Source organism: Callospermophilus lateralis, chromosome 6, assembly GCF_048772815.1.
Source record: "Callospermophilus lateralis isolate mCalLat2 chromosome 6, mCalLat2.hap1, whole genome shotgun sequence".
Lineage (NCBI taxonomy): Eukaryota > Metazoa > Chordata > Mammalia > Rodentia > Sciuridae > Callospermophilus > Callospermophilus lateralis.
The window spans coordinates 129517307-129544153 of NC_135310.1; the positions used below are offsets into that span (position 1 = coordinate 129517307).

The 26847-nt window shown below is 34.5% G+C and overlaps 1 protein-coding gene and 2 pseudogenes across 1 annotated transcript; 2 read left to right on the plus strand and 1 right to left on the minus strand.

Annotated features, from left to right (window-relative positions):
- The first annotated feature begins 1086 nt into the window (after positions 1–1086).
- LOC143402096 (olfactory receptor 2G3-like) lies at positions 1087–13982 on the plus strand (annotated as a pseudogene).
- A 7151-nt stretch (positions 13983–21133) lies between these two features.
- Positions 21134–22068, plus strand: LOC143402097 (olfactory receptor 2G3-like; annotated as a pseudogene).
- A 3098-nt stretch (positions 22069–25166) lies between these two features.
- Positions 25167–26129, minus strand: LOC143402098 (olfactory receptor 10C1-like). Its single transcript, XM_076859570.1, has one exon. It carries the CDS (start codon positions 26127–26129, stop codon positions 25167–25169), a length of 963 nt encoding a protein of 320 aa, XP_076715685.1.
- Positions 26130–26847: the final 718 nt, after the last annotated feature.

The following is a 26847-nucleotide window of genomic DNA, read 5'->3' on the forward strand; positions in this document are numbered from 1 at the left end:
ACTGCAGCATATTGATTAACTATGAGAGTTATAAATATTCCTTTATAAAAGCCTTTCTAATGAAAATTTCTGATTAGGTCTCAAACAGCCTAACTAGAAAACAAATAAATCAATAAATCTTAGATTGTTATGCTCAGATTCAGATAATTATATAGCCCATTAGCAAAATATAAGCCTAATTTTCTTTGGCATCTGCATGAGCTCTCTCTCTCATTCAGCGAGTAGGACCATGGAACAGGGTAGAGGAAAGTGTGGCTGTGGAGTTGCTAAATCAAGACCTCTAGAGACCAAGCAGGAAGCAGGTCTGATTTTATGGTTCAGTTACCATGTATATATACTCAGGTAGTAGCTAAGCAGATTACAAGCAGCTACCAATACAATTTCTGGCCAACTGTTCCTGCAGCGACCAATCAAGGAATGGGCCATGGAGCAAGCACAGGGACTACAACATGCGGCCTCATGCCCAGGGCTGTGCCTATGGGGTAAGCAGTTTGTCACTCACACATCTAGCACAGGGGAGTGGTTTGCCACTCACATGCCCTTAACCTATGCCACTGCCATGTATGCAGTATTCCATGCACTTGTCCCCACATCTCACTGTGCTGCAAGGACTTCTGCCAGGATTGCTGTTTTTCATTCAGTGGCCTTTACATGGTTACATAAGCGTCTCACAACATAAGAAAAAATTATTGCTATTATAAACAGTAAGGCCAGGGTAATAGCATTATAAGGATTAGTTAATTTGGCTACCAGGTTATTCCAATGTTCAGTCCATCTCAGAAAAAAGGAAGAGGTTGTCAAGACAGACAACTTCATCTCATTGATTTTGAAAATTTCCTTAGTAAGGCTATGCATAATCATAAGATAGTAAGCATCCCAAGAACCCTTAAAATACTGAGAAAAATTAGAAAAGTGTAAGGTTACACTTTCAGATACAGCATATTGTGTGATACAAATACTACGAAATTCATGGTCTCAAGTGAGCCTGTGCAACATTAACAGAATATCTAGTTGTTCCTGGTGGAGGTCTAGTTCTTGCTAAATGACTTAAATAGCAGCTCAGGACAGTTTATTAAGTCATTTTGAATGGCAAAGGCTTCTGTCGTGGCAGTAGATGACAGTCTGAGTAGTCTGGATACTCTGAGTGAGCAAAGCAGTGGCAGTGGCTATGGAGGTGATGGCGGCTACCAGGGCAATGATTACAGTTAGAACAAAATAAGGAGGGCGAGGGGTGGTGGAAGTGAGGATACCATGAAAATAGACAGAAGATCTGTGGAGTAGGGGAGGACAAAATTAATATGTTATACTACTGCTATCATTACACAGAATCAATGCAATCCCCATCAAAATACCAATGACATTCTTCTGAGTAGTTTGAAAACAGTATTTGGATGAGAATTCTGAAAAGTAGACTTACATATATGTTAAAAGTCATGTGAAATTAAATCATAATTCTAGGTGTGGTGGTACATGCCTGTGATCCCAGCTGCTTGGAAGGCAGAGGCAGGAGGATCACAAGTTCAAAGCCAGCCTCAGTAATTTAGCAAGGCTCTAAAAAACTCAGCAAGACTCTGTCTCTATATAAAATATAAACAAGTGGTGGACTTGAAGATTGTAGGCCAGAGGGAGGCAGCATTTTGTGTTTCTCTGTGATCCAGATCTCACCTAATTGGAATACTGCATCTTGGAAAGTGTTAGAGGACCCCTATACAACTGCTTTCTGCAGAATTCACCAGCACTGAGACCACACACAGGGCTCTGAGCCTTAGCATTGATCAGAATTCTGGAATCCTGGCCCCCAATACCCAAAGTCTAAAGTTTTATCCAAGCAGGGCTCGAGAGCATCTTACAAGAATCATCTATCAGCACCTCTGCAGAACTCCCAGACTTCACTCCACTCCTACTCAAGTCACTCAGCTACTACCTACCCATAGCACAATGCCATTACCCAGTTCCCCTCATCTCACCAGACACACTGGTGTTGGAAGCAGACTGCCTCCATCTTGACTCACCTTCCTCATCATACTTGGTGGGGGCAGCTTCCAGATTGGATCTCCAGCTGGCCAGGTACCAGGTTTTCAACTCCACCCTCTCCCCAGCAGCGGTAACCCAACACAGCAACTGCCCAACACAAAACAACTCTCACTTGGACAGGTATGCGGTGTGACCAGGGGACCCGCCCAAGGAAGCCCCAGTGTAAGAGGTTCCTCAATTGAGAACTGCTAAGGGAGAGGGGCTAAAGTTTGGAGCCTAACAGAGAGACAAGGAACTGGGAAATCTCCAGACAACATAGGGAGGTAGTACTGGGTGCTCGACTCATACGAGCAGTCCCAGAAAGAGAACCATGAGTTGCATTCTCCCTGTAGGGACTGGCGGGTGCCACTCCTGGTTTCCAGGTGTCCTGCACCAGGACCAGTCTTCCCTCCCTGGATTCCTCCACCATAAAAAGGGCAAAGACACCAGCTTACAACACACAACCCCACCTGTTGGATGAGAAGAGAAGCAGAAAAGATACTGTTCTCTAAAACTAGCAACAATCTTGGTTTCTAACTTGTAGCGTTTTTTTTTTCTCTTTCTCTTTTTCTCTTCTAGTGTTCTATCCACCAGTCCTCACATCCCCAACATATGTGAAACCAAAAACTTTGCATGAAGTAGGATTTTGAAGACTGAGTCATCTAAATAATATAATATAGAGGTTTTGTATATGCCCTTTTTTTTATTCCTTTTTTTTCTTTCATTTTTTTCCATGTCCAAATTTTACTATTTTAACATCATGTATTTTTCTAAATACATATGTGTGTTTGTTTTATGGACTCTACTATCTTCCCATGTACTTGTCTACTCTAAATTACATCTTGTCTATTCTCTTGCTATTAAGCCTCTTCATTAGATTTCTCTTTCACACTTCCTAAGAAATATTAACTTTATATCCTCACATCCTACCTCCTCAGCATATCATCCTACACCCCAACTTGTTCATTTTCCACCATCAGAAACCTTTCTGTAAACCATTTTACAAAACTACTGATTATATTTTAGAAAATAATTGAATCCAACATTTCTGTACATTGAGGCTAAGCTGTAAACATCTTAATAACATCAAATTGTTCATAAGGTGGCGCATTGTTTATATTGGGATTTGTTAACATTGTTCTTCTCACAAAGGAGAGGTCTTGGAACTCTACAAGAGCACTACAAACCTATAAGGTAAAAACAATAACACCCAAGACCCACAGAGCTGAAAAGGAAGACACATGAGCAACGTGAAAAGACAAGGAAAGAAAGTACCCCCAAACAAATCAAGACACCACAGTATTAGAATCATTGCCAGCCACAGCAGAATAAATTAAAGGGAAGATGTTTAGGATGTATATGTTTAAAGTGTTCTGTGAACTGAAGGAACATATAAGAGAACAAATAAAGGCAATGAAAGCTCACTTCAACAAGAAGCTACATAAACAAATACAGGAAGCAAAAGATCACCTCAACAGGGACATAGAAGTTCTAAAACAAACAAACAAACACACCAAACAGAAATCCTTGAAATAAAAGAAACAATAAATCAAGGCTCAAATGAAAGCATCACCAACAGAGTAGACCACTTAAAATATAGGACATCAGACAATAAAGACAAAATGTATAATCTTGAAAAGAACATAGTTTACACATGATAATGGTAAGAAACCATAAGCAGAACATTCAAGACATATGGGATAGCATAGAAAGATAAAATTTAAGAGTTACTGGGATAGAGGAAGGCATAAAAGACCAAAGGAATGAACAATCTATTCAATGAAATAATATTAGAAAACTTTTTAATCATGTAGAATGAATTGGAAATCCAAATTCAAGAATCCTACAGGATGATGAATGTACAAAATCACAACAGATCCACACCAAGTCACATTATAATAAAAATACCCAACATACAGAATAAAAAGAGAATTTTAAAAGCATGAGAAAAATGAATCAAATTACAAATAGGGAAAAATCTATTAGGATAACAGCAGATTTTTCATCACAGACCCTAAAAGCTGGAAGATCCTGGGAAAACATATATCAAGCTGTGAAAGAAAACGGGTGCCAACCAAGAATCTTTTATTCAGAAAATTAGGCTTTAGATTTGAAGATGAAATAAAAAAAAACTTCCATTAAAAACAAAAGATGAAAGAATTTATAGCTAGAAAACTGGCACTAAAAAACATCCTTAGACAAATATTCTATGAAGAGAAAACAAAAAACAACAATGAAAATCAGCAGAAGGAGGTAGTTGCCTAAAGGAAAAACTAATCAAAGAAGAAAACGAATCATGTTAAATAACAAAAATAGACAATAAGGGCTGGGAATATAAACCATGCCTCAATAGTAACCCTGAATGCTAATGGCTTAAACTCACCAATCAAAAGACATAGGCTAGCAGATTGGATTTTTTTAAAAAAGATCCAACAATATGCTGCCTATGGGAGACTAATCTGATAGGAAAAGACATACACAGATTGAATGTGAAAGGTTGGGAAAAATCATACAACTCTGAGGTATTGAGGAAGCAAACAGAGGTTTTCATCCTTGTATTAAATAAAGAAGACTTCAAGCCAAAGTTATTCAAAAGGGATAAAGATGGACATTATATACTGCTCAAGGGAACCATACACCAACAAGCCATTACAATCATAAATATATATTCCCCAAACAATGGTGCAGCTATGTTCATCAAACAAACTCTTCTCAAGTTCAAGAGTCAAACTGATCACAACACAATCATCTTGGGTGAGTTTATAATACCTCACTCACCATTGTTAGATGTTTGAAACAAAAGGTGAATAAAGAAATCATAGAACTCAATAATACAATCAATAATTTAGACTTTAACTGACATATATAAAATATTTCAACTTGCACTAAGCAGATACAGTTTCTTCTCAGCAGCACATGAATCCTTCTCTAAAATAGACCATATACTATGCCACAGCACAATTAATAACAAATACAAAATAGTAGAAATTCTATTGGAAATCAATGAAAAACTAAAAAATAAAAATTACTCCAACACCTGGAGACTAAACTATATGCTACTGAATGAACAATGGGTTGCAGAAGACATCAAAGAGAAAATTAAGAAATTCTTAGAGGTAAATGAGAACATAGACACAACATATCAAAAACTCTGTAACACTATAAAAGCAGTTGTAAGAGCAAAGTTCATTGCATGGATATCATTTCTTAAAAGAAGAAAAAGTTAACAAATAAATTACCTCACTTTACATCTCAAAGCCCTAGAAAAAGAAGAACAAATCAGCAGCATAAGTAGTAGAAGGCAAGAAATATTTTAAATAGAACTGAGATCAATGAAATCAAAACAATAGAAACCATTGAAAAAATTGACAGAACAAAAAGTTGGTTCTTTGAAAAAAATAAATAAAACTGATAGACTCTTAGCTATGCTAAAAAAGAGAAAGAGAGAACTCAAATTACCAGCATAAGTGATGAAAAAGATAACATCACAATAGACACTACAGAAATATAAAGGATAATTATAAATTATTTTAAAATTTACACTCCGTTAAAATAGAAAATATTGAAGACCCCAATAAATTTCTTAAGTCATTCAATTTCCATAGATTGAATCAGGATAATATACACAATTTAGACCAATATCAAGTGATGAAATACTGATGCTATCAGAAGGCTACGAACCAAGAAAAGCCAATGAAAGGATAGATACAGAGCCGAGTTCTACAAGATCTTTGAAGAAGAACAAATACTAATACTTTTTAATTTATTTCAGGAAATAGAAAAAGAGGCAGCCCTATCTCTCTCCATGTACAAACTCACCTTGGAATTAAACCAGAGACTCCACATCCAATACAAGAAAAAGTAGGCCCTAATCTTCATCATGTGGGATTAGGCCCCAACTTCCTTAATAAGACTCCTATAGTGCAAGATTTAAAACCAAGAATCAATAAATGTAATGGACTCAAACTAAAAAGTTTCTTCTCAGCAAAAGAAAAAATCTTTGAGGTGAGTAGAGAGCCTACATCTAGGGAGCAATTTTTTACCCCTCATACATCAGATAGAGCACTAATCTCTAGGGTATATAAAGAACTCAAAAATCTAAGCAACAAAAAAAGAAATAACCCAATCAATAAATGGACCAAGGACATGATCAGAAACTTTTCAGAAGAGAATATACAATCAATCAACAAATATATGAAAAAATGTTCATCATCTCTAGCAATTAGAGAAATGCAAATCAAAACTACTCTAAGATACCATCTCCCTCCAGTCAGAATGAAAGATATTATGTAGTCAAACAACAATAAGTTTAGGCGAGGATGTGGGGAAAATGGCACATTCATACATTGCTGGCAGAACTTCAAATTGGCGCAGCCAATATGGAAAGCAATATGAAGATTCCTTTGAAAACTGGGAATGGAACTACTATTTGACCCAGCTATCCCTCTCCTTGGTGTGTACCCAAAGGACTTAAAAACAGCATACTACAGGGACACAGCCACATTCATGTTTATAGCATCACAATTCACAATAGCTAAACTGTGGAGCCAACCTAGATGCCCTTTAGTAGATGAATGGATTAAAAAAGTGTGGCATATATACACAATGGAATATTATTCAGCAATAAAAGAGAATAAAATCATGGCATTTGCAGGTAAATGGATGGTGTTGGAGAAGATAATGCTAAGTGAAGTTAGCCAATCCGCAAAAAACAAATGCCAAATCTTTTCTCTGATATAAGGTGAGTGACTCATAGTGGAGTAGGGAGAGGGAATATGGGAGGAAGAGATGAACTCTACATAGGGCAGAGGGGTGGGAGGGGAAAGGAGGAGGCAGGGAGTTAGCAATGATGGTGGAATATGATGTTCATCATTATCCAAAGTACATGAATGAAGACATGAATTGTTGTGAACATACTTTATATACAAACAGAGATATGAAAAATTGTGTTCTATATGTGTAATAAGAATTGTGATGCATTCTGCTGCCATGTATTTAAAAATTAAAAGCAATCAAAAATACATAAATAAATAAATAGATTTAAATAAATAAATAAACAGCAGCAAAAACAAACAAACAAAACAATATTCTTAAAAAAAATACTTGGGAAAACTGAACGAAAGAGGTGAAACAACTATACATTGAAAAATACAGAACCCTAAAGACAGAAATCAAAGAAGGTCTCAGAAGATGAAAAAAATATACCTTGCTCTTGGATAGGCAGTATTAGTATTATCAAAAAGACAATACTACCAAAAGCACTGTATAGATTTAAGGCAATTCCTATAAGAATCCCTATGGCATTCCTCATAGAAATATAAAAAGCAATCATAAAATTCATCTGCAAAAATAAGAGACCCAGAATACCTAAAGCAATTCTTAGCAGGAAGAGTGAAGCAGGTGGCATCACTATACCAGATATTAAACTATACTACAGAGCAATAGTAACAAAAGCTGCATGGTATTGGCACCAAAACATACTAGTAGACTAATAGTACAGAATAGAGGACACTGAGACTAATCCACAAACCTAAAATTACCTTATATTAGACAAAGGAGCCAAAAACATGTATTGGAGTAAAGATAGCCTCTTCAGCAAATCATACTGGGGAAACTGGAAATTCATATACAACAAAATGAAATTAAACCCCTATCTCTTTCCATGAACAAAACTCAACTCAGACTGGATGAAGGTCCTAGGAATTAAACCATAGACTCTGCATCTAATACAAGAAAAAGTAGGCCCTAATCTTCATCATGTGGGATTAGGCCCCAACTTTCTTAATAAGACTCCTATAGTGCAAGATTTAAAATCAAGAATCAATAAATATAATGGACTCAAACTAAAAAGTTTCTTCTCAGCAAAAGAAACAATCTTTGAGGTGAGTAGAGAGCCTACATCTAGGGAGCAAATTTTTACCCCTCATACATCAGATAGAGCACTAATCTCTAGGGTTTATAAAGAACTCAAAAATCTAAGCACCAAAAAAAGAAATAACCCAATCAATAAATGGGCCATGGACATGATCAGAAACTTCTCAGAAGAGGATATACAATCAATAAAAAAATATAAGAAAAATGTTCATCATCTCGAGCAAGTAGAGAAATGCAAATCAAAACTATTCTAAGAAACCATCTCCCTCCATTCAGAATGGTAGCTATTATGTAGACAAACAACAATAAGCGTTGGCAAGAATGTGGAGAAAATGGCACACTCATACATTGCTGGTAGAACTTCAAATTTGCACAGCCAATATGGAAAACAGTATGAAGATTCCTTGGAAAACTGGGAATGGAACCACCATTTGACCCAGCTATCCCTCTCCTTGATGTGTGCCCAAAGGACTTAAAAACAGCATACTACAGGGACACAGCCACATTCCATGTTTATAGCAGCACAATTCAAAATAGCTAAATTGTGCAACCAAAGTAGATGTCCATCAATAGATGAATGGATTAAAAACAGTGACATATATGTGCAATGGAATATTCCTCAGCAATAAAAGAGAATAACATTATGGCATTTGCTGGTAATGCCAAATGAAGTTAGCCAAACCCAAGAAAACAAATGGCGAATGTTTTCTCTAATATAAGGAGGCTGACTCATAGTAGAGTAGGGAGGGGGAACATGGGAGGAATAGACAAACTCTAGATAGGGCAGAGGGGTGAGAGGGAAAGAGAGAGGGCAGGGGGTTAGCAATGATAGTGGAACGTGATGGACACCATTATCCAAAGTACATGTATGAAGATACGATTTTGTGTGAACATAATTTTATACAAACAAAAATATGAAAAATTGTGGTCTTTATGTGCAAGAATTGTAATGCATTCTGTTTATCATTTATTTTTTTAATCAATAAAAGTAAATAAATAAAAATATATAAAAAAGTGGCAGTGATTAAGCATCCTTAGGTTTAATCCCTAGTACTCCCTCCAAAAAAACTAAATCATAAAATGGCAACAGTAACAAAAATAATATAATCATTGGGTATATCTCTGGAAATATATAATGAAAAATTCATAAACTTTGTAAAAAGATACAAATATCTGAAGTAGCAACATGCCATACAAATAGTATTTCAAATTAGTGAAGAAATATATTGTTTAGTGGATCAAGTAATGATCCACCAAAATAAAGACAATATTAGATATCTGATTTTCCAGAATAACAAATATATATGAAAGAATGAAATATATAAAGAACTTACTTTAAATTTAGAATATCAATAAATAGGGATAAAATTAAGACAAATAATACCTGCATAAATATTCACATAGAGTTGGGATTTGAAATGTTTCTTGAGGCAGATAACACATAAGTTCCCTTATTAAATATACTATAAAATGCATATACTTAATTATAAGAAATATTTATTTGAAAAATTTATAATGTACAGTAACATTTTATGCAAATCTAATGACTATAAATGTGGAATTTATACAAATAATTTGGTAAACCCTTATAATGGAATGTTAATGAGGCAATGGTCTATGGTTAATATTTTCTAACACTGAAAAAATATTTATACTTGTTAGTGAAAGTAACTGGCCTACAAAGGAGACATGGCTCATTTACTCAATTATGTAGTTAACTTCTAATAGCAATGATACAAACTTCATTCATAGCACCCATAGCAATGAACTAAAGAACATATGTACATAAGAGGTCTGAATATGGGTAAGAGAATTTTCCTTTAATACTGTCAGAAACAACAACAACAACAACAACAACAACAACAAAACGGTTTGTTGAGAAATGCCTTCCTTTACGTGTCTCGCTTGAGAGAGAAAAGTTCTGGACACTAATCAACTCCATGATAATTAGAAATTTAGAAATATAGATCCAGATGGTCTTGAGAGAATCTGTATCCTGTGTATTTTTCATTTATTCTAATCTGAGTTTCTCCAGGGAAAATTACTCAAGCCATATTTACTTTCACCTGGGTATAGGGCAGTTATATTCACTCCAAGAGAGAAACCTTATTATGCTAAGGTCATATCACCAGCAATATTCTCTACATGCCAATAAGTGTGAAAGAGAAAGAGAGAGATGACCTAGAGTATGTAAGTAATCCTCTAAATGTCTTGCATCGCCATGTGTTCCCACTCTGAGCTGCCTCCAATCACACTAGTCAGCACCAACTTAGCTACTTCCCTGATTGAGTCACTGTGTCTCTCCCTCTTCATGTTCATTAAAAATAACTGTATTCATACAATAAGAACTATCATAAAAAAGCTTGGGGAGAATAAATTTCTTGATCTTTTTGCCAAAAGAAAAAAGGATTTTTCTCTAGACAATTATTTTCCAAATAGTACTTCAGTCCTTTGTCCATATATAAGATGTGAAAAGAGGTTTTTACAATTCTATTTTGGTTTCAACACACACACACACACACACGCACACACACGCACACACACACACATTTCTGACCACTCTCCTTTCTAGGTCTTGTTCAGTGACTCCATTGAAGCCTCAAGTCAGACTTGAACTGTGGAGAAAGCAAATTCCTACACATCCCATTTCAGAGTTAGGAGCTGGTTCTCAGGAGACTGGATAGAATAGTTATTCTTCAACCTAATCACCTAATCAGAATAAAAAAAAATAGAATAATTCATGGGTAGAAGTGGAAAGCTCTTTTTGAAAAATCACTTATAATCCCAATGTTTTAACAATATTTTGAGTATTGTAATAGTAAAATGTGAGAGAAATAATTAGATTATTCCTACATATTTAAGATTCTTGCAGACTCATAAGCACATACACAAATGTTATTTACCTATATAAAATTAAAATTAAATTGCTATTTTGTGGTAATCATATTACAATGACTACATGTATCAAACATCATGTATATTATGAATATATTAAATTTAAATTTATCAATAGTACTTCAGTATAGCTGTAAAAATTTACTGTAAATAATGTGGGATATGAATGGCACAAACAAAAATGATCTTAATATTATATAACCAGGTTATAAATTCAATTGGTTTTAACAGCACTTTTGAATGCTATTAATTTAAACAGATGTGTTACATACTTGATTCTGCATTTAAAATCTTAAAAAAGAAAACAAACTAAAATTTTATCTATAAAGTTGCTTCTAAATCTAATATCCTATCAAATTATGTAATTTTCAAATATAGAAAATTGGGAATTTCTGGATTTATGCTTATGAATAAACTCATATTTAAGAAAACATTGCATTCTGAAAGAGTTCAAATTTAAGATGATTCTAAAGTTTTTAAAAGTATATACTTTGTGTTATTTTCTTAAAGAAAGGGGAAAAACTTACACTTCTATTAGATCTGAGAATTTGTTTAAACTACTGAATTAGTTACTTTAGTAACTCAAACTAAAAATATACCGTCTGAGACAAATTAACATTTTATGTTAAGCAGAATTAGGAATGTGCAGAATGTGGAACTCGATATAGTATATTATTCAGGCTTTCTGAGTAGAATTCTTATTAGCTATGCACGTCTATAATTTAGGTCCAGAATTTAAAGCATTAAGACATTATTCCCTCTACATTCCAGACGCAATTTTACCGTTTGAATACAAACACATCTGAATAAAACAAAAAAAGATTCTTTATTATTCATTTAAGTAAATGATTCAAGAAGATGCTATCATGAGACAGAAAATTTGGTAGAACAAATGATAACATTACAAAAAATAGTAAGTGAAGAGGCAGGGAGGATTGTACTATGATCCAATCTCCTTTTATTTATTAAGCAAAGCAATGCAAAGTGAGTTGAACAAGATATGATTTGTCTTCTCATGATTTAAAAAAAAAACTGTAAGCACCTTGTCTTTAAAGGAATTGGTTATAGATTTCTCCCCTTATTTTTATCAAAAATATCTCATGCTTATCTGTCTCAAGATATGTGTGCACATCTGAGATTTTCTGCTTGTGTGTTTTCATATGTATATATGACCTATTTTTTCATCACTTTTAAGAGGTAGAAGATTTTATGTAAGCACTCCTAAGTATGTTATTAAAGAAAATGTAGCTTTATTTAGTTTCCTTCTATATTGACACCTGAATCTAACCCCATATCTCTCACATCAGTTAATTAAATGTAAGAAACATCATCATAATTCACCTTGTCTGTGAGACAAAAAAAAAAAAGACACAAAATATATTCTAGTTATTTCCCCTACCAAATTCCTCACTGTTATCCACTATTTTTTTTTCGGATTGCAATTTCTATAACTATGAGCAACAATCACCAAAAATCCATTCAATGATAGCTTAAAATTAGTCTCAGCATTCACCTGTTACTCCCCTCCCACTTAAATAGCCACTGTTACTATTGGGATATGAGGAGTTTTCCAAAAGCTCCTGTGGTAATGCAGGAACATTTAGAGGTGAAATGATTAGATTATTAGAAATGTAGCCTAATCTATTTTATGAATGAATCACTGAACGATCCATTGTACTCAGTGGTAACTGTAGGTATATGGGTTATGGCGGGAGGTGGGTCACTTTTGATGTGCCCTTGAGAATTATATCTTGTCCCCCTGGCTCCTCTCTCTCTCTCTCTCTGCATCCCAGACACCACGAAGTAGCAAGTTTCCTCCACCATGCCCTTCTTCCATGATGTTCCACCTCAACTCAAGCCTAGAACCATGGAGTTGGCTGACTGTAGACTGAATTTCTGAAATCGTAAGCTCAAAATAAAGTTTTCCTCCTCTAAGTTGATATTATCAGGTTTGATTGGTATGTCATTGCAAACCAAGTGGAAGCTTTTCTTAAATAGATTGTATTTAATACTAACTTTTGACAGTAAGGGGGAAGAGACAGCTCATGAAAAAAAAGAGGAGGTATCAAATGGTTAATGATACCAAAAAATGACACAAAATGCCTTTGCATTCATGAATATCTTTTAATAATTATATATATTCTTCTTTGTGTAATTTTATGGTTAAAACCCTTACCTAAATTTTATCTCAAATGTTGTAGGTAAATATTAATAATGATACTTCTCTAAATTGAATTCTATTTTTCTCTTTTACCTTTGAAGACTGATGGAAGAAAACAATGAAACCTCTGAGGGAGGTTTTATTTGCTTGGATTCTCAGACCAGCTCCAGTTGAAAATCATCCTTTTCATGGTAGTTTTGATATCCTATCTTCTGACCCTTGTGGGCAACACAGCCATCATCATGGTCTCCCACCTGGATTCCAAACTCCACACATCTATATACTTTTTCCTCACTAATCTCTCCTTTCTTGATCTTGCCTTCACTACCAGCATCATGCCCCAGCTGTTGCGGAACCTGAGGGGACTAGCCAAGACCATCACATCCACCGGCTGTATCCTACAACTCTATATGTCCCTCTCCTTAGGTTCCACTGGGTGCGTTCTCCTTACAATCATGGCATTTGACCGCTATGTGCTGTCTGCAGACCTCTCAACTACACAACTGTCATGCACCCATCATTCTGCAAGGCCTTGGCAGGAACAGCCTTGCTAAGTGGAGTGGAAAACACTCTGATCCAAAGCACCATCACCCTGCGTCTTCATCGATGTGGGCACCGTCATCTCCACCACTTCTTGTGTGAAGTGCCTGCCATGATCAAGTTGTCATGTGTTGACATCCATGCAAACCAAGTCCAGTTTTTTGTGGCTACATTAGTTCTCCTCCTCCTTCCCATGGCATTGATATCTGTCTCCTATGGATTTATTGTGCATGCTGTGATAAAAATTAAGTCATCCCAAGCTTGGTACAAGGCTTTAGGGACCTGTGTCTCTCATCTACTAGTTGTGTCCCTTTATTTTGGGTCCAGCTCAGTCATATACATCCAACCCCAGAGATCCTTTAGCCACAGCCAGGGCATGTTCCTCACACTCTTTTATACTGTTGTGACACCCACCCTCAACCCCCTCATATACACCTTGAGGAACAAGGATGTTAAATGAGCCCTGAGGAGACTGCTGAGAAGAGAACAAAATTTCTAATGAAAAAAATAAAGGGCAGTGACTTTCTTTTCTGGAAACTTATTAAAGAGACATAATATTAAATGACTGCTCCCTAAAGTTACTGACTGCCTCTCTAGCAGCATTTATATATAGTGTGGCCCACATTGTCTCAAAAAAAATGAGATTCAATTTCTGTAGCTCATGGAACCTGTGTGTTAAAAATATTTTCACAAACTTCCTTATTAAATGTATTTGAAAGGCTACACATATAGTAAGAATGGAAGATTTTGTAGATTTTCACTGCACATATGTACATATATACCTGCATACATAATTAGGGAATTACAATGATATTTATTGTTTGAAAAATTGAAAAATATATATTAGCATGAAGAAATTATTGTAGTATTTCCTTTGTAGAACAATTCTCTTGTTATATTGTTGCAAGCATTTTGTATGTATTATCTCAGTTCTTTCAAGAAAAAAATACATCATCATCAAACTTCAAAAAGTGGATTTTTTTGGCATACAGCACAAAATCTGTGAATCTACTTAAACTACTACTGAGAAAAAATATTGACTTTTACTAAATAATAATTCAAATAATTTTAAATAATTATAAATAATTACTAAATAATTTAATGACTACTAAACATTCACATAATGGAGTCTCAGCTTGATCCAGGCTCTTGGAAAAATCTTGCATTCAATTCTATGTAACAGTCTCCTGCATTCCCAGTGTCTTTGTGGGAACCTGTGGTCTCTGGAGCCACACTTCCTTGGTTTGAAGGTTTGTTTTACTCACTTGCCTTTCATGACCCTCTGTTCTTTACCTTACCTGTACGTTTCTCAATCATTTCTGACATGGTCAGTGACTGTTAAATAAACTTAACTCATGCAAAGTGTCAAAAAGTCATGGAAGTGGTAAATACTGAGTAAATTTAATAATTATTTAAAATATTTTCAAAAATAGAATGATGTGGGCTGGAGTTGTGGCTCAGAGGTAGAGTGTTCTCCTAGCACATGTGAGGCCCTGGGTTCAATCCTCAGCACCACATAAAAATAAATAAATAAAATAAATGTGTTGTGTCTAAGTACAACTGAAAAATGAAAATAAATTAAAAAAATATGGTGCTCAGAATCCTCCATAGTCTTTCCACACAACCTCTGTCATTCTCAACATGTGCTTCATTTTGTGCTTGTGTTTGTTTTACATTTTATATTGAATGATACTTAGATTTTTATTTGTTTGTTTATTTATTTATTTTATTTATTCATTTGATTTTTATTTATTTATTCATTTGATTTTTCCTGGAAACACTAAAACCAATCAAAATCTCTCTTCACACATCTTTGTATCAACACCAAATTGCAATCAAATATCAATTTTGACTTTGGAATCTTTGCTCTAAAGAATATTGTTGAAACTTTGAGTCAGAATGCTTGGGTTCAAAGCCCAGTCCTATGAAACTAATCAACTAGAATAATATTTAAATACCTATCATATTACACCAATTTACAGTATCCTCAACAATACAAGAGTGGAACAATAGTTCCTAACTTACTTGACTACTGTGATAAGTAAATCTGATTGAGATACAGTTAAATTCAGAGCTGTCTATTATGTATTAATAACAACCATCCAATAATTGTTAGTTACTTCTACACCGCTTATACTATTCCAAACTTCATAACTTGATTGACCTTACTGATTTAACGATTTCTCTATGTTTTCAATCTCTTCCTTGTATTATTCAGCAGCATTTAACTATGCCAAACTATTCCCTATATTTTTGTAGCTCCTCTAACTTAGTTTAAAGTTGGAATGTAGATTCTGCATTATATTTAGACTTCCCTTATCATCACAGCCATAGAAAAATCTTCTCCAAACTATTCCTAGTGGTGTCTTAACCCATTTCATCCATCACATTCATATTGCCACTGCCCCAGTTAAGTCTTCTATCCTGCTCCTTAAAAAGATTGAAAATATATAGCTCTGAGAAGAAACAGGTTTACAGTCATGTTTGGTTTGGAGGGCAGATTTGGTTTAATGACTGAAACCCAGGAGTGTGTGCAAACTGAGAGAGAGAAAGAAAGAAAAAGAAAGGGGGGAGAGAGAGAGAGAGAGAGAGAGAGAGAGAGAGAGAGAGAGAGAGAGAGAGAGAGAGAGAGAGAAATAGATAAATTAGGGGAAAAAGCTAGAGGGAAGGGAAAGGATATACAAACCAGTATGGGCACTGATATGCATACAGCAGGAAGTCTTTCTAAGAAGAAGTACACAGTGCCAGGAAACAGCAGGTTCTTTCCTAAGAATTCAGTCCAAGGGCAATGACAAAGCTTTTCAGTAATTTCAACACAGTCAAATCAATCAAGCTTTACCCCTCATGGTTTGATATTTCAATAATTTATTGATTATGTAAGAAAGCATTCCCATGATGATGTCATGAATGTATAGTTTTTTTTCTTTCATTACTGGTTCTATAATCATCTGACAAGAATATTTATTGATGGTGTGATAGTGGTCACATGTCTCCTTTTCCATATGAATGATTAGTTATTACAGTAGCATCTAATAAAAAAAATTACTTATTCTAGTGACCTGAAAAGCCACATTTGTTTAAAAGTTTAGCCTGTCTTATTCTATTCGTAGTTTACAAAAAAAAAAATTATTTTTGTGGACCTTGAATTTTATGAATAGTTGATTCAGGATCTAATGGTATAATTATGTAATTTTTCCTTCTTTAATTCTGTTATTTTGGTGAATTTTCATTATTCATGTTTTGGATCTGGAATAAATCCAATTTGGGAAATGAGTATGATTTATTTCATAATGGACTTCATAATATTTCAAACCCGTGTTAGGTTATCAGACTATCCTTTAGTTTTGACTGAAACAAGTATTTGGATTTTCCCTTTTATTTTTCAAACTTCTGATATATGTAAAAATTTTTTAGAAGTCAACTTGGAAAAAAAACCTAGAGATTTGAACAAGTATGATACATAAGACCTCTCAATGAATTTTAAACAAAATAATCTGGTCAATTTTATTAGTCATCAGGGGAGTACAAAATTTAAGTAGTGATGAAATATCCATTACTTACTACCAGATGGATAAAATTAAAAGAACACAAAACGCTGAGTGTAGGCATAGATGTGGACAATTGGGATTCCCAAACCCTGAGAAGTATAAGTGTTTACATCAATTTTCAGGGTTAATGGTATCTACTAAATCTAAATATAATCTATGTCTAAGCAATTCATCAGAAGATAACTTACATTTTTGTTTACCCAGAGATATGTGCAAAAATATTCATAATGGCATTGCTCATAAAAGATGAACCTGAAAATGCTTAAATACCGATCAATACTACAATGGCTAAATATGGAGTGGCATATTCACCCAATGTAATACAATGCAGGAATAAAAATTATAATTTGCTGTTACCATTACCATAATGATTAAATTTCACAAAGATAATGTTGAATGAATGAAGGCAAAGACAAACGTAATAATGATGCATTATTTTGTTTATATATCATTCAAAAAGCATAATAAATGTTACATGTGATAAGTAAAAGTATTATATGGAAATGAATTGAGGGTTGTTCTGGAGTGTTGCTTGTTTTATTTCTCCATCAAGATGTGTTCATAATGAAAGAATTTATCAACCTGCATCTTTATGAATTATTTGTTTGTTTGTTTGTTTGTTTGTTTTGAAGAGTACCTGGGATTAAATTCAGGGACATCTATTCACTGAGCTACATTCCCCAGCCCTATTTTGTATTTTATTTAGAGATAGGGTCTCACTGAGTTGTTTAACATCTCCCTTTTGCTGAGACTGGTTTTGAACTTGAAATCCTCTTGCCTCATCCTCCAGAGCTGCTGGGATTACAGGTGTGTACCAACATATCTGGCTGAACTATTTATTTGGATATGAAATAAATTTATATAAAGAATCAATAGGCTTTCATAAAATCCAGACTCTATTGAGGATTTTGAATAGTTTTTAGTACTGGGACTCAATGCACAGAAAATGATCAAGTTAGTAAACTGTTGTTTCCTTTAGATTCCATATATTCTGTGAAGTCTGTCCAATTTTCTGCTACTCTTTTAGTACTGGGTACACGCCTTAGCTATATGTGGTTGCCATCCATTGTTACATCACTGCAATTGTTTTCTTAGACCTGTCATTGGTATCATCTGGCTAGAACATGAGGGTGCATGAGTTTTTACTCATACTCTAAAATATTGGAAAAAAAGTCAGTAGCCTTAGACAAAATGAAGTTCACCTCCTCTATTGAGTAAAAGTATGCTTGAAGAAAAGCATAAAGTATGGGATGGATATGGTGTACTTATAAGCAGCAGGCAGGAAATTAATGGCATCTCCATCTGGGAACTTTGTTTGGTCTTAGAGTAAGATAACCTGTGCAGGGATGAGTGGGAGGATTTAACAATTTGTCCCAGTTTTCTATGACAGAAGAGAAGAACAACAGCATACACATAGAATGATTTCTGGGAAGACCTAAGAGGCCATTGGAAGAGAGACTGGGATTTTTAAAGGTGTGATTCCCCAAAGTCATATGTTTATGTCCATCAAACCCAGTGCTTGTAAGAAATGAGGAGAAAAGCCCTGTAAAAATGTTCCATGTCTGAGTTTTCAGGGTAGATGCAAAGAAAGGATAAGAGAAGTTTTTAAGATTCCAATGAAATTATCTGCCAACAAGATGTATTTAGTGTGTGTGTGTGTGTGTGTGTGTGTGTGTGTGTGTGTAATGCTAGATTATTGATAAAAATTTAATAAGAATATATTTAAAACAGAATGACTCAATATTGGGAGGTTATTAAAGTAAAAGTTAAAATCTTTGTGGTTTTGTCTAGTTTAAACAGTACTTAAAGGTAAGACTCTCTTTCAGAATGATCTCCTGGGACCATTGACTTTGGATACTACAGAGCTTGAGATTAATTGCCATATTGGGAGAACTGTGTCCCTGGGAACATTTTTGATTCAATGGCCTGTGTTCTCTCCTAACCTCTCTTTATTTTCTGGTCTTCAGGGATTTAGAATCTCAAATAAAAGTCCCTACAACCATTTCATGGGTCTCAGACATTGATTTATCACTTCAAGATAAAAATTGTTATTGCTTTGTGACTTAAATTTCCTCTTTTTTAAAAATGTGGTTATTGGGATGAAAAAAAATTAAAAAAAAGCTTCTTTTCTTTTAATATATTCACTATTATTTATGCCTTTATTTTATATCTGCCTTATTCCCATGATTCTTAACTTTTAATAATAAATTGAGATTTTGGATTCAAGTCCATCTGGGTAAAGGGAGATAATATGGAACACATGTAATTTCAGATTTGGCGCAGAGTTAATTGCAATTCTTCTGTGGGCCTAAAATGAAAACAATCTTACAAGTAAGGAACTTTCTCATAACCAGAATTAATCTTTCATTTCATTCTTTTGAGATTGTATATGTGTGAGAATGTGTGTTAAAATCTCTATTAAAAGTTTCATTTGGCCAAGATAGGTAGAGGCTATAAGCAGGATTAGAATGAGAGTGACATGTCTGAACTTATTTTATTGCATTGATAGAAGTAAAGTGAGAAAAGTGAAAATTATGCATATATGTATTTTGGGGGTTTGTATGGATATGGATATGTATAAACATCTATGCAATACCTTTTATGTATTTTACATATACATAAAATTATGCATATGTGTATATATCTAGGGCCCCCTTCAAATTCTTTTTCTTATAGTGCACCCCTTTCCCTATCTCTTGAGTGATCCCTCAAGGACTTGATGTTGTTATTTGATGTCTCTCCCCTACCACACCCTTGATTTTATTTTTTCTGATTTTTGCTAAACATCATTTTTATATGATAAGTGAAATTACTGTAAGGTATTACTTTTGACAATTATTTTACATATTTTATTTCCATGATTAATTTTTACAATAAAACTATCATATGATATGAAATTATTAAGGAAAAATTTCAAGGCCTGAAAGATTTTTTCACATTCATGTAGAAAGTGTCTATTTGTCCTAAACAACAGGTATGGTTATGGTCTTTAGGTATATTAACTGAATTGGTGAATATATTTTAAGCTTTTGCATTAATAAAATATTTGGAGTTTTTTAAAAGCTGCCCTTTAGCCTCTTGAAAGGTAAAAATTCCATGTAGGTTTTATGTACATTGAAGCAGCTCTCTCATTCTTTTGATGTGCCCTCATAATAATAATCCCCACTCTCTCCTTTCAGATTTAACCATGTTTTCATTGAACATTCCCTTCGTTAGTACCACACACCAAAAAAAAAAATTGAGGGTTTTGTTGAATGTGCTGCATGAACCTACATCCTCAATAAGCTTATGGAATAAATGAATTGACTAATCCCTAAAGAAAACATGCTTCTGATATTATGTGTCCACATTATTGAACAGTTAGATATAAATACTACTAATAATAAGACTTTATTAACCAAATGTTTAACATTTTAAAATAAAAAGAATCTTTATAGTCTCCACAACCTAACAGTCATTCATATAAAGAAAATCATCAAAAAATAATGCCTAACTCAAAATTTATGCTTGAAGACTGGAAATTATATATATATATATATATATATATATATATATATATATATATATATATATAAATATATATATATATATATAAATTATATATATAATTTATATATATATGTATATATTATATATAAAATTTTTGGAAATTATATATATTATATATATATATATATAATTTGCTTATATTAAACATTTATTTTACTGAATTTTTCCATTTAATTTGAATGATTCTTCATAAGCTATTAATGAATTTAATGTATTTTTTCCTTTGGCATTTTCTTTCTTTCTCTGTATTTTTTTCCTTCTGTGGAAGATTTTATCTCAACTTCTAATAGTTCTCTCTCAAGGAAAGCCTTTGTTTCCAGAGTAATCTCCAGGTGCCTCTCTGTAGAAAGTCTTTAACAACAACTTCTGCAACTTTTTAAGGACACTGCACTGAAATTTATTCTGTGAGCCACTGTAATTTGTCTGAGTGAGGGTTTCGAAGAGTTATTTTATAAAGTTTGATGTTGTCACTAGTGACCAACACATTATACTCTCTTTTTAATTCTTGTAATGTTAATTCTTGTAATGTTTTTCTTCTTGTCTGAACAAGGTAATGGACATGACTAATAGCAGTGCCAAAGAAGGATTCATTCTGGTGGGCTTCTCAGACCAACCCCAGCTGGAAAAGATACTCTTTGTGGCTGTTTTGATATCTTACCTTCTTACCTTGGTGGGAAATACACTAATTATTCTGATCTCTTCCATAGACCCTAAACTCAAAATTCCCATGTACTATTTCCTTACTCACCTCGCCCTAGTGGACATCTGTTTTACCACCAGTATTGTCCCTTAGTTGCTGTGGAACCTCAAAGGACCAACCAAGACCATCACATCCCTGGGTTGTGCCATCCAGCTCTTTGTCTCCCTGGCATTGGGATCCACTGAATGTGTTCTCCTGGCTGTGATGGCTTTTGACCGCTATGCTGCAGTGTGCAGACCTCTCCACTATACAGCTGTAATGAACCCACACTTGTGCCAGGTTCTGGCAGGGGTCACATGGCTGAGTGGAGCAGGAAATGCTCTCATCCAGGGCACTGTCACACTCTGGCTACCTCTCTGTGGACACCAGCGGCTTCATCATTTCTTCTGTGAAGTCCCCTCCATGATTAAGCTTGCATGCGTGGATATCCATGCCAATGAGATCCAGCTCTTCGTTGCTTCATTGGTCTTGCTCCCTTTGCCCTTGACACTGATATTGATATCCTACGGACATATAGCCAAGGCAGTTTTAAGCATCAAATCAGGGCAGGCCTGGCACAAAGCCCTGGGGACAAGTGGATCCCACTTGACAGTAGTATCCCTTTTCTATGGGAGCATCACAGCCATCTACATCCAGCCTAACAGTTCCTATGCCCACAGTATGGGAAGTTCATCTCCCTCTTCTACACAGTCATCACCCTGACCCTCAATCCTCTCATTTATACCCTGATGAACAAAGAAGTCAAGGGTGCACTAAGAAGAATATGCCACAGAGACTTACGTGCATAAAAAATGAAGCAATGAACATCACAAGTCTCTTAAGCATCATCTTGTATAATCTAGGACAATTCATAATAGCTAAACTGTGGATCCAAACTAGATGCCCTTCAATAGATGAATGAATTAAAAAAATGTGGCAGATGTACACAATGTAATTTTACTCAGCAATAAAGGAGAATAAAATCATGGCATTTGCAGGTAAACGGATGGTGTTGGAGATGATAATGCTAAGTGAAGTTAGCCAACACCCACACAAAAGAAATGCCAAATGTTTTCTCTGATATAAGGAGGCTGACTCATGGTGGGGTAGGGAGGGGGAGCATGGGAGGAATAGAAGAATTCTAGATAGGAAAGAGGGGTGGGAGGGTAAGGAATGGGGTAGGGGATTAGCAAGGATGGTGTAATGTGATGGACATCATTATACAAAGTACATGTATGAAGACATGAATTGGGTTTCAAAATACTTTATATACAAACAGAGATATGAAAAATTGTGGTGTATATGTGTAATAAGAATTGTAATGTATTTTGCTGTCATTTATTTATTTATTTTTAAAAATCAATAATAAAAAACGTCCAAATCATAAACCTTTATAAATATTCTATAATATTCTATAATATATTCTATAATTCTATATTCAGTATTTACAAAAATATGAATCAGAATTTATTATTTCCCTAGCACTTGCTAATTAAAATTTTTTAAAAAAAAGACTCTCCTGAAAGAAACATTGAATAAGCCCCCAAATCTTACAGGTTAGAAGGAGTTTAAACACCAGGACTATAAGTTCCTGGCAAAGACATTCTCTGAATACAGTTGACTATTTTCACTCTTCTTTAACTCAGGGGAAAAGAATGCAGGGAATCAGATGGCCTGGACTAAATACTGATCCATCTTGTACTTGGCGTGGGGATGAGATGGTCCAGACTTCTATTCCTTGATTTCCACAGGTATAGGATGAGGAAAATAGCAGCACAGGGAAAGTTTTCAAGGTCAGATTAAACAATACGTTTAATAAGCATGAACTGTCACTTTTGTATTGTCCAATTTAAGTAAATGGTAGTGATTTTTGTTGTTGTTTTGTTGTTGTTTTTGTTATAGGTACTGCTAAGAAAATGTCCACTAAATGTTCTTGAAATCAGACATCACAGAGTTTGACATTCAAAGTTAGTAAGAAATTTCTAACTATTTAGAAATATTTAATAAACTATTGAGCTTAGATTAATTAATTATAATATAGATATCTAAGACATGTAACCTCAAAATGTCCTAAATATGAATTTCTGATGCTTTTCAGAATTAATTGCTGTCAAAACATTATGTTTTGATAATATATCATGGGATTGATTGGTATATAAATATGTGATTAGCAAATAAAAGTAAACAAAAAGACTAAAATAAATTAAATATTTGCATTGATTATTTCTGGATTGCAAAATATACTGAAATAAATTAGAATTTTTATTTTTTATACTTTATAAATTGTTATGGAAAACATGCATTTTTATATTTGTTTTAATAAAAAGTCTGCAATGAAATGTTTTATTATTTTTAATATACATGAGCTACATGTTTATTGAAGAAACCTTCGAAACAAAAGAAAAAATCACGAATTACGTGACTGACTAGAGAAACTACTGTTAACATTTCATTCTGATCCTTTCAAATTTATTTATACAGTTCTTAAAAAATAAAAAGGGCCTCTTATACAAACTGTTTTTAATTCACTAATTCTTACTAAACCATTCATTTTCTCCTACACTAATAAATAGAAATCATCATCATCTCTAATATCTGCACATAATTCCTTTCAATAATTATAGCATAACTGCCGACCATTAAGCTCTTTTTGCATGTTTATATTATTTCCATTGTTAATTACTATTTATACATTCAGGTGAAAAACATATCTTTACATTAATTGAACAGTGTTTGGTCAAATAAGAGTATCTAGCAAAACACACATCTTGATCATTAGTGAGCATTACTATTATCCCCTGATGGTAGAAATATCACATTATGAGAGATTATATCCTATAGTTGGCAGATAACCTTAAGTCATGGTAGCATCAGAGTTCTCCATTTGTAAATATTTTCATCTTTAATTATTATATGAATAGCTATTAACTCCTCCTAAGTTGCCTTTCTGACAACTAGATGTTCAAATCTAAGACAATGCCTTTATAGGTGCCTTGGGTTACTGAAGTATGTTGTATTCATGTTCATTTCCCTTAAGAACAAGTTTTTGAATGATCTCTAAATGATTGAGTCAGGATTCATCTGCACACATGAAATTTTGTAAATTATATAAAAATCTTAAAAATTATTTATAGTAATCATTTTTAGTTAAGTTTTCTTCTTTTGTCTTTGAATTTTAATATCATTTCTGTTTCTTAAAAAAAAATTTTGCCATGGAAACTCTTGATGAAAATATCACATATCTTCTTTTTAATATTTTATAGCAAATACCTCTAAAACCAAAGTTTGGTTGTTCTGGAGTGTTTATAAATTTTATGATATGCACAGTTCGCAAAAATAATTCTTTGACCTGTATTATGTGCCAATAATTATGGTTGAAGAATTTGAAAAAAAAATTATGAAAGGAAATAATGTATTTCATAGAGTTATTAAGGAATTAAGTGCTATATGGGACAGTCATGTGTGGAGGGCAGAAGTCAGATGGGTGCTCAGAGTCTAGAACAGGTCTGAGAATGTGGAGTAAGAATTTTCCAAACTTCTGAGACATAACCTGGTAATTTTAACTTCCAACCTAGACTAAATTATTTTGGAAAACCTGTCTAGTGTTAGACATAACTTCTAAAATTTTTTAGAAGCCAGGTTCCTTTCAGAATTTGCAATCAGAAAATAGCTCTGAATATAAAGTATGTTCATGCCAAATTATGCCACTATTGTCATGTATGTAAGAAATAAATAAATTTTTTTAAAAGAAAATAGCTCTGAGTACAGTGATAACTCCAAAATTACAATGGTAGTTATAAAAAATGCTCCTTACAAGACATGAAAAAGTGCATAGTTTTTTATTTGTTCATTCTTGGGTTGAGTGTGCCTCTTTTTCAAAGAGCAAATAAGCATGGTCTTCTGGTACCTATCCATGGTTCAAAATCTTTCTTTTACCCAGTGTTCTCCGGAGAGCTGCCTTGACTTCCTTGTTTCGTAAACTATAGATGATGGGGTTCAGCATGGATGTCACCACGGTATAGAAGAGGGCTAGCAGTTTATCTGTTCCTGGTGAGTGGCTAGCCTTGGGCCTCAAGTAGGTAACAGATCCTGAGCCATAGAAGAGCGTTACTACAAGTAAGTGGGAAGAACAGGTGGAAAGAGCTTTCCGGCGGCCCTCAGGGGAGGGCATGACCAGGACTGCAGCTAGAATTCTGCCATAGGAAGCAATGATCAATAAAAATGGGCTGGAAATGCAAAGGATTGCCACCACAAAGACCGCAGCCTCATTATGGGATATATCCCCACAAGCAAGTGCCAGGATAGGTGGGAGATCACAGAAGAAGTGGTCTATCTCACAGGGGCCACAGAAGTCTAAGGAGAAAATATAATTGGTTTGGCCCAAGCCTACCATGCATCCCACTGTCCAAGAAACCACTGCCAAATGGGCACACACCCCATGACTCATTCGTGTTGCATAGTGGAGTGGGGAACATATGGCCATATAGCGGTCAAAAGCCATGGCTGCCAAAAGGCAGCACTCACTGATAGCAAATAATGTAAAGAAAAACATCTGTGTGGCACAACCCTCCCGAGAGATTCCTCGGGCCTCACTCACAAGACTCTGCAGCATCTTGGGTATGACAGAGCATGTGTAGCCAATCTCTAGGAGAGACAGGTTGGCCAGGAAGAAGTACATGGGGGTATGAAGGACTGGGTTAGTCCAGATGGCAAGGGCTATGAGGGCATTGCCTGTCAGTGATGCGAGGAACATGAGTAGGATGAGGGTAAATAGAAGGAAACACTGTTCAGTGACGTCAGAGAATTTGGCAAATGCAAAACGTTTTACAAACAAGCTGTTGTCCTGCCAAGAGGAGCAATTGAGGCTCATGTCCTGTAAAAAAGAACAGCAGAGTAACTGGAAGGATTCTTCAGATGAGGGAAATAGATCATTGTATGATTTTTGAAGAACTCAGAAGGAGAAATTTCTTACCTGTGATTCTAAAGTTCAGAAATTACTACTCATTCTCATACCTTTTTAAACCAAATCCTTTTCTGTGTTCACCACTTCAGTTGATTTCTACAAAATGTACTTAACTACCAAGCAAGAAATGGAAAAAATGTTAATTACATTTCAATTCTCCATGCCTTCCTTTAAAAATCAGTTGTCAACTGCTGCCAAATGAAAGTCCTCATTTCTCTCCATTCCCATTCCACTGATGTTCTTTCTTTACTGGTTTATTCACCAAATTTTAAGTTCAGACTGTATTGTATTTACTCTTGTAGGCATTGGGGTTAGCAATGAACAACAACAAAAAACACATCTCTACAAATAAGGCTTACACTTTAGTGAAGGCAAACAGAAGTAAATAATTGCTGCAATGTATAGAGTTAAAACTAGAATATGTTGTGGTGACTGACCAAGTTTAAATTGGTGATGCGGGGAGGGTCCTTGAGAATGAGAAGCATGAGCTGAGATGTGAAAGAGGAAGGGCAGTCTTGCAAAGGCTGCATCCCAGCCAGAGACATTGTATCTGTGCTGTACTGCTGAGATAATTACAGTTCTGGAATTAATTTATTCATCTTAGTATATTTCATCTTCCATTCTT